We start from the raw sequence: 9,400 nt of genomic DNA on the forward strand, positions 1-9,400 counted from the left end.
TACCTACTTGAATATTTACCTCAGCCAAAAATATTGAAAACAACATAAAATTCTTCAATATGTGGTTATTTGGACAGAACATTATGAAACTATGAGAAATTACTTTGTTGCCATTTGAATGGAAGTATTTCCATGACATGATAAAGTGACTCAGATTATAAAAAATGCCTATGTAACGTAATTACATTCATGTGACAATGTGTGTGTATGATTGCACAGAAAAATGTCTAAAGTGATACTCAACAAAATAATAACAGTTATTATAATTGATGGTATTTCAGGTGATTTAGATTTCCTTTTAAGCACTTTACTGTATTGCTTGAATTTTCTACATGAGAGCTATCGCCCATATAATCAAAAATTATTATGGATGAAAAAAAAATGTCCACAAACTTAATAAAGGGAGAGAAAATGTCACAATGGCAGTATCAATCATTTTCCTTTGGGATTGCTCAATCTTTTGATTGTTGGGAAATTGCTTTCAATATAAAATGACAGTCCTGAAATGGTAAGAGAGAAGATGGCAGATAAAATTACTTAAAAGTCATGATTTTCTGTAGCATGGATATTTAACTATTTCCAACCCCTCCCCCACCCCAGGTATGTTTCTGGCTGAGCTGATAGAAAAATACTTTGTGTCCCCTACCCTGTTCCGAGTGATCCGGCTCGCCAGGATTGGTCGAATCTTGCGTCTGATCAAAGGGGCCAAGGGAATCCGCACGCTGCTCTTTGCTCTGATGATGTCCCTTCCTGCCTTGTTTAACATCGGCCTCCTGCTCTTCCTGGTCATGTTCATCTACGCCATCTTTGGAATGTCCAACTTTGCCTATGTTAAAAAGGAAGCTGGAATTAATGACATGTTCAACTTTGAGACCTTCGGCAACAGCATGATCTGCCTGTTCCAAATTACCACCTCTGCTGGCTGGGACGGATTGCTAGCACCTATTCTCAACAGTGCACCGCCTGACTGTGATCCAAAAAAAGTTCATCCTGGAAGTTCAGTTGAAGGAGACTGCGGGAACCCATCTGTTGGGATATTCTATTTTGTCAGTTACATCATCATATCATTTCTGGTTGTGGTGAACATGTACATCGCTGTCATCCTGGAGAACTTCAGTGTTGCTACTGAAGAAAGTACCGAGCCCCTGAGTGAGGATGACTTTGAGATGTTCTACGAGGTTTGGGAAAAGTTTGATCCCGACGCCACCCAGTTTATAGAGTTCGCCAAGCTCTCTGATTTTGCAGCTGCCCTGGATCCTCCTCTTCTCATAGCCAAACCAAACAAAGTCCAGCTCATCGCCATGGACCTGCCCATGGTCAGTGGGGACCGGATCCATTGTCTTGACATCTTATTTGCTTTTACAAAGCGTGTTTTGGGTGAAAGTGGAGAGATGGACTCTCTACGTTCACAGATGGAGGAAAGGTTCATGTCAGCAAATCCTTCTAAAGTGTCCTATGAACCCATAACAACTACACTAAAACGAAAACAAGAGGATGTGTCTGCTACTGTCATTCAACGTGCTTACAGACGTTACCGCTTACGACAAAATGTCAAAAATATATCGAGCATATACATAAAAGATGGAGACGGAGATGATGGTGTCCCCAATAAAGAAGATATGGTGTTTGATAACATTAATGAGAACTCGAGTCCAGAAAAAACAGATGCAACCCCCTCCACTGTCTCTCCACCTTCATATGACAGTGTAACAAAGCCAGACAAAGAGAAATATGAAACAGACAAAACAGAAAAGGAAGACAAAGGGAAAGATAGCAAGGAAAGCAAAAAATAGAGCTTTGTTTTTGATATATTGTTTACAGCCCCTGAAGGTAATATATTTGTGTTAATAAGACTCTTTTAAGGAAGTCTATGCCAAAACTTTTTATCGAAATATTCTCAAAGTCAGTGCAGTGACTAGCTCTGATTCCCTAAAATAGGTGGGCAGCATTAGCAGATGGCTACATTTGCATTGGTAAATGATTCTGTACGAATTGTGAGAGTACTCTATAGGGAGTCTTGATTACAGCAAATAAGGCTGGTTTAATTTTATTTGCTTTTAATAAATCAGAAGACCATGTGGAAAGTGTTCACATCTGCCTTGTCATCTTTTCACGGGATTCTGAACATTCCTGTTTCCCATGCAAATACAAACACACACGCATCTATCATTTGGATATCTATAAAAGTAGTTTACCTTGGCTTTGCATTGAAATGTCTTGATAGAAGGAATGGCCATTAGTAACAAATGTTTAGTTAACACAGCTGTTATTAGGGAGCAAGACTCTTCTCCATGTACAGAGAACGTTCTATATTTTGAGGTGCTTACCTTTATTCTGTACTGCATCAGAACCAACTTTTATGTGCCTAGACAATGCCATGCGATTAAAAACATATATAGGCTATTCATTTCAACAAATATTTTTCATTCATCTGGACTCATAGACCAGGATAAGACTTAACCTTTAGAGTATCGTGCTTCATAGCCTGCCTTTTAAAATACCCTTTGTTCATATGATAACCATACAACATGAAAAATTATTTTAAGTACATATCACATTCCTCAAAAGAAGAAAAAAACTGAAGATGCTTAAGAAAAGAAGGAATGGAAGAAAGCATTCTTCACTTTTATTTATACAGTCTAACACTTGGCTGTGCTGCCCCCAAACACCAATGATAACCCTACTCTTCATCTGTTTGGTCACAAATTTCTGCTTTCTCAGGCAGTATTGTCTAGTCATTCTTTAGCACAAAGCAAAGTTAGTATTTTTCTTCAGTGAAGTGCTTCCTGATGTGCAGATATCTATTTGATACTGTGGTTCATGTATGAGCAGATAATGGCTTGGGCAAAGTCTGGACTGCATCACCTGCATGCCATCTGAAATGTGTATGGCAAACTTTCAAGTCACGCTACATGACGGTCTTTCAACACAGACTTGTGTTTAGCATGAGTGAAATATCATTCAACGGGAATTCTTGCCACTCTGCTTTCTTGCCACTAACTTACTTCCCTAATTTGTGCTATTAATCCTTTTGGACCTTTCTCTTTCATCTACAAAAATGAGGAAAATGGTACTTTGACTTAAAATTCTATGACTATGAGGTATATTTGATATCAATCAATAAAGTACCCTGAGCTTATAGTTTACCAAGTACATAGTCATTTTGTTTTAGCTGCTGTCCGCCTACCAAGGATTATAAATCTAGTTTTAAAAAATCCTTGTTGATGATGGCTTGAAAAGAAATGGCCATGATGCATTTTTTTTCATGAGTTTATTTCAGGAATATGAGCTCTTTCTTCTATCAAGTTACTTATGCATAGGCAAAAATTGAGTTACATAAGTAGAAAGTAATTTTATTTAGAAGATTTTGTAGGAGTTTTCAAAGCAAGTATATATATCATTCATTTGCTTTTCTAAATTAAAAAAGAACATAAATTATATTTCTATAATAAATACAACATATTTTTTGTTGTTCAGGCTAGTTAAAAATAAAGGAGATTTTTAAAAAACCTACAGAAATGAAGAGTATGGGTAGAGAATGACAGACAGAAAGAGGGACAGACTAAGAAATTTCCACAGAACTTTGTATCTTGAAAGTTTTTAAATTGTGACACATTTTACAACGTCCGTGAGGGAGATTATCACTTCTAGACATTTGTCCTAAGGTACATATGAAATTAAATCTAGGGCCAAAGATTCTTTGCACCTACGTTCAATTATTCATCTTAGGTTATTTGAGCCCCCTTGTTTTTAATATGAAAGCTACCATGCAGTGTTTTCCTGGACTATGTAGAGCATTGCATTGCATACCTGCTAAGCCTGTTGAAAATAGGTTTTGACAATTAGGGAACCGTACAAAATATATTACATTTGTAATATTTTTTAATACATTAAACTAAGAAATTAATATCACCTTAGATTTAAATTCAGTCTATCCTTATTATTTTAAACCCATATAAATATAACTGCATTTTGCATATTTATATATTATGAAAAGACGTATGGTGGACAGGTTTATGTGTGATTTACTATTAATGTTTTTACATTGCCTTATTTTTATGTAAAATAAAAAAACTGGCAACTGGTTCCTCAACAGTTTCTTCTTAGCATTTTAAAAAAAAATTATGAATTTGCTCTTTTCTCTTATTTCATGCTGAACCAATTTCATGCTGAACGATACTTTTTTTTAATATAACATAGTTAGGTTTTGTATATATGTTTTCCCAGGAATGTCTAGTTGTGACTTTTAATCAATTAAAAACAGTATATGGAATTGAGAGCTTATTTTGTACTGTGTAAGCTTGAAGTGAAATTAGCCTTTGCTTTTCATGTAGGTTACTGCTCAGAACTGATAATGAAATGCCTCCAGAAGGCACTGTCATGCTAATCTTTAAGTTACATAATCACTGGATTCATTTCACCTAATGATGTAGAATGGCAGTTACACTGTAAAATTTAAGTTAGAATAAAATGGAAGTGAACACAAATGGAAGCAAAGATTTGAACACAAATGCCTACATGCAATTTGGAGAAAAGTAGGAGAATCTCATTTTGCTTTTTTGACTGTTACATAGTTTGCAAAAGATATAAGTGACTTGTGGGCTCTTTCTAAATGCTGCTTGTTGAAAACCTCAACCCAAAATGTTCAGCATGATTTTACAGATTTTTGATAGCTTTATTAAAAAGATTTAAGATAAAGTGCACATGTAAATAAAGCAGTTTTAAATAGCAATTTTGGAGAAATGTTACTGGAAGTAATGAAAGGAGGGCCAGCTAAATTAGAATGGCCAAGTAATCGGCCTGGGTTTAGGACCTATGTATAGAGACTACACATTTTTTTAAGTATCTGTGGTTATGATGTAATATTCTTGAGAAAAATAATCAAGAATTGCTCCATAAAAATAAATGAATAGCCATGCATATAATAATGCTGTTTACATAGAATTCTGTACAATTTTCATACATCTGTGAATGCTCAAAATGTTTGAGTTTGTCATAAATTATTATTGTAGTTATACTTGAGCCTTCCCTATAGAATGTAAAAATAAAAATCATTAACAAAATAAAGTCATGTTTGCATGGATTTTCTGTTTCTGTGAGAATAATCTTTAAGGAGGTAAATTCAGTGCAGGCCTACACTGAAGCGACTAGTAGCTTTTTTCTTTAAATGGAAAGATAGTTTCAAATGTCCTCCATAAGAAGTCTTCCAGGATAAGAAATATGGGGACAAAGAATATAGAGTTCTAAAACAATTCATTGACATTCACAACAGAGTTTGTGCAGAAGGAAAAAACTGAAACAAGAAGTGAAGATATGCAAACATTTAGCCACACAGTGACAGCATGTATCTTTTTCATATAATAGCGTAATTGTGTCATTGAGAGTTTAACACACATCATGGCCAAGGGCTTGGGTTCCAGACCCAAAACTGTTTGGATCCCAGTTAAGCTATGACTCTCTGAGTTTCCTGAATACATTATTTAACCTATGTGTGACTCAGCGTTCTCATCTATAAAATGAGGATAATTGTACTACTTCACTATTTATGGTCATAAAATAGAATGAGAAAATACACATGTAGCAATCAGAGCAATGTCTGACAATACAAAATCAATAATTTACATTAGTAGTAGTAGTTAGTGTGGCAACAAATTTGCCACTAAACATAAGAGCCCAGGCTACCCCTGTGCTCATAGGAGCACAATGCATTCTTCATAAATACTAAATGATGACACTGTTTCCTCTATTTCACATGACTTTGTGTAAATATGGTACCCAAAAGAGTCTTACACATCTTACTGGCATGTAAAAAACGTTTAGCGATATGATATATACACAAAAATATTTCAAAATTGAGCTATTTTTGAGATTTGTGAATTCAAACAACATGCTAAATGAAGAAACATGCATATTTACAAAGGTTTAGCTTATTGCAAGAAAAATTTGGAGGAGGTCGTTCCCATATTTAGCTAAATAGTCAATCCAAACCTCTATTTTGCTTTAGCTATGAGCATCCAGTCCTGCTTTTGATTTTTAAATCAGATACACTAAGAATAATTGCTGCTGTGCTCAGCCATTATTTCAGGCTTGTGTGCTATTATAATGGCATGTAGAAAGATAGAAAATCTTCTTAGGGACCTCTGTACTGGCAGTTGTGATAATCACTGCAAAATAAAATTATAGTCCCTGCACAGCATCATTATGCATCTTAACATAACTGATTGGCAATCACATGAAGTTCCTACAACAAAAGAATTAACTTCTTCCTTGCTATAGATAACACTATACCATAACCCAAGCAAAATATGCTGCGGAGTGCATGGTAATCTCTCTCAAGGGAGGGGAGGATTGCATACTGGCCAGACCTTTGCTGCAATAGCATTTGATGCACACAGGAAGAGTAACATGAATAATTGATAGCTCTAAACAAGCAATAGAGCAAACATGCTATACTTTACTCCCTATTATTCCGAGTAGTGTAATTAGATAGGCACATTAACAATTGATCTAAGAAAAAAGCCAATTTTAAGAAATTTAGGAGGGATGTTTAATGTTTTATCGTGTTATAGCTTGAATCTCATTTAAAATATTTTTCGAAAACAATTGAAATGCAACAAAGGAATAGATAAAACAATGGACAGAAGTATATAGAAAAGATTTAGGTCTTGTTAACAATTTTAAAATCTAGCTGAACTAAGCAAAAATTATTCTTGCTCCAGATGTAATATTTGCTGGTATGTCCTATTTTTGGTTTTATTTCATAGAAGATAAAACATCTTCCATTTAGTTAACTTCTACTAGCAACAGCTTAGAATGTCTTTATGAGCCGATCAGAATAATGAAAAGCAAAGACAAATCATATTACTAAGTGAAAGAAGTCCATCTGAAAAGGCTACATACTATACAAACAAGCAGGTGGCTCCAGTGGGAATATTTCAGGGCAGTCAGAACACACTGAGGTTTGATAATCATTGGGAATTTTAAATAAGAGTTGATTTTAATGACATTAGACCCCTAGGAAAGTTGAAATGAGCACTACCAAAGAAACCCTTTTTTTTTAATGTATTGCAGGGAAAAGAAGCAGTTCAAAGACGCGGTCTGAGAAAGACCACTGATAAATTGAGAGTACAGGTATGCAGAGTTTCCCAAACTTCCCAACAGGTCTCACAGATCCTTTCTACTTTGGGTCTTTCTGCAGAGTTTTAGAGCTGTGGACACCTTCACTTCCATCTCAGCCTAAGACACCCAATCCATGACTTTAAAACTTTTCTGATTCTTGATTAATCTCTAGAAAGTCAAACTTAGCAAAATTTAGTGTTCACAGAGAATGAAACACCATATATGAGTTTGTTATTCATTATTCAATATCTACTGAGCACCCTCAATCTGTTATCCCCCCTTCAATCTGCAGACACAGACAAATCCCTTCCCTCATGAAGCTTTAATCTGAGGAGGAGACAAAAATGATGAGCCATAAATGACTATAAATATCAGAGAATAATGTTAGATTGATTTTATCATGCATTTTTGTCATGAATGTTATATGTATTCGATTATGTTTATTGTATGTTCTATAATCTATGTTACTTAGTATCAGGATGCTTTACTCTCAAAGCTTCATAATTTTTGGTCAAAACTTAAAAATAGTGGTGCCTGGGTGGCTCAGTCGGTTAAGCATCTGCCTTCAGCTCAGGTCATGATCTCAGGGTCCTGGGATTGAGCCCCATTTTGGGCTCCCTGCTCGGTGGGGAGCCTGCTTCTCCCTCTGCTCCTTCCCATTTGTGCTCTCTCTCTCTCTCACTATCTCTCTCTCTCAAATAAATAAATTTTTAAAAAAAAAACTTAAAAATAGTGACTTGAAGTTATGTATTTTCTTTTATTGTAAATTTTTGTACCTTTGGTCATTCCAGTGATTTATAAGCTGTTTTGCCAGAGAAAATCACTCAGGAGCTAGCTTTGATTTCTAATAGTTATTTCACTTTTCACTCCCAAAAATGAATGATTTTCTAAAAAAATATTCAAAGTAGTCATTTTGCTTTGGCATTCATGCCAAAGATTTAATAAGTCAAAGACTAAAATTTATAGTTGAAATAAAAATATGTGCTTCTGTTTGAAGCTAGGATATTATCATTGTCCTTGGTGTTCTTCTCAACATTGAAAATTAAGAAATAATTTTGTAATAAAATGTTATAGATGAAAAATAGGTATCAAAACTCCACAGGGGGAAAAATATATATATATACATATATATATATATATATATATATGTATATATATATATTTTAGTAACTTAAAACAACATTTATTATCTCACAATTTCTGTGGTCCAGGACTTTGGGAGTAGTTTATCTGGAGAGTGAAGTTGTCACCTGGGGCTGCAGTCATCTGGAGGCTTGAGGAAGGCTGAAAGATCTGTTATCAAGATGGCTCACTCACATGGCCATTAGCAGGCCTCAGATCCTCACCGGCTGTTTAAGAAGGCCTCACTTCCTCCTCCACCTGTATCTTTCCACAGGGTTTGCTTGAGTGTTCTGGCTTTCCCCAGAGAGCAAGGAAGACACTTCACTGCCTTTTGTGACCTACCCTCAGAAGTCACAATCCATCATTTTCACCACATTCTATTCATGAGATGCAAGTTGAGCACATGCTCAAAGGAGGGGCATGAAACCACTTCTCGAAGGGAAGAGTAACAGAATATGTGAACATGAAAATATTTTTTTCTTAAAACCAAATCAGTGAAGGGGCACCTGGGTGGCTCAGCCGTTAAGCGTCTGTCTTCAGCTCAGGTCATGATCCTGGGGTTCTGGGATTGAGCCCCACATCGGGCTCCCTGCTCAGCGGGGAGCCTGCTTCTCCCTCTCCCTCCACCTGCTGCTCCCACTGCTTGTGCTCTCTGTCAAATAAATAAATAAAATCTTTAAAAAAAAAATCAGTGAAGCTGTCAACTACCAAACTTCTAAAGATCAAACTCTCATTCCAACTCCCTTTAAGAAAATGGTAAAGATAGAAGTCTCTTGTAATCTCCTGAACAATTTAGTGCATTTTGATATATTGGTTCTAGTTGATGCCCTCAATTGAATCAGCTCTGATAAGAGAGGACTGGGAAGAAACAGAAGTGGGAAAAGCATTTGTTCATGCTTCATTTTCCTGCCTTATTTATTTCCTCTTATATATTCCCCCTACCCTAACCATCTCATTTAGACCCTAAATTCAGACCAAAGATTGATGACTGGTTTAGAGTTACCTGATTTGGCCTTGGCACTTGCAACTAGAAGAAAAGTTATGTTTATCTCTGAAGAGTCACATACTGTCCTTTTATTTTAGAGATAAATGGGTCTGCCTCCAACGAACCTCAGCCAGAATACCACTTAGAGCCGAGTTATGGGCAGAAAGGGATCTG

The 9,400-nt window shown here is 35.8% G+C and overlaps 1 protein-coding gene and 1 long non-coding RNA gene across 8 annotated transcripts in view; one reads left to right on the forward strand and one right to left on the reverse strand.

Moving 5' to 3' along the window:
- The window catches only part of SCN9A (sodium voltage-gated channel alpha subunit 9), a 181,441-nt gene extending 176,370 nt beyond the window's left edge, over positions 1-5,071 (forward strand). For all 4 annotated transcript variants that reach the window (XM_025853659.2, XM_073883016.1, XM_073883025.1 and 1 more), the window contains one exon: positions 601-5,071. In XM_025853659.2, coding sequence (XP_025709444.2) covers positions 601-1,793 — 1,193 coding nt within the window. In that variant the 3' untranslated portion in view covers positions 1,794-5,071. The remainder of the gene's footprint in view (positions 1-600) is intronic.
- The window catches only part of LOC112810178 (uncharacterized), a 42,329-nt gene extending 33,802 nt beyond the window's left edge, over positions 1-8,527 (reverse strand). For all 4 annotated transcript variants that reach the window (XR_012375380.1, XR_012375379.1, XR_012375377.1 and 1 more), the window contains exons 1-2: positions 8,315-8,527; positions 647-826 (exon numbers count right to left, since the gene is read on the reverse strand). This is a non-coding gene — a long non-coding RNA (uncharacterized lncRNA). The remainder of the gene's footprint in view (positions 1-646; positions 827-8,314) is intronic.
- Between the last annotated feature and the right edge of the window lie 873 nt (positions 8,528-9,400).

Source organism: Callorhinus ursinus, unplaced genomic scaffold, assembly GCF_003265705.2.
Source record: "Callorhinus ursinus isolate GAN/ISIS: 27379988/994484 unplaced genomic scaffold, GSC_fseal_2.0 scaffold2, whole genome shotgun sequence".
Taxonomy (NCBI): Eukaryota; Metazoa; Chordata; class Mammalia; order Carnivora; family Otariidae; genus Callorhinus; species Callorhinus ursinus.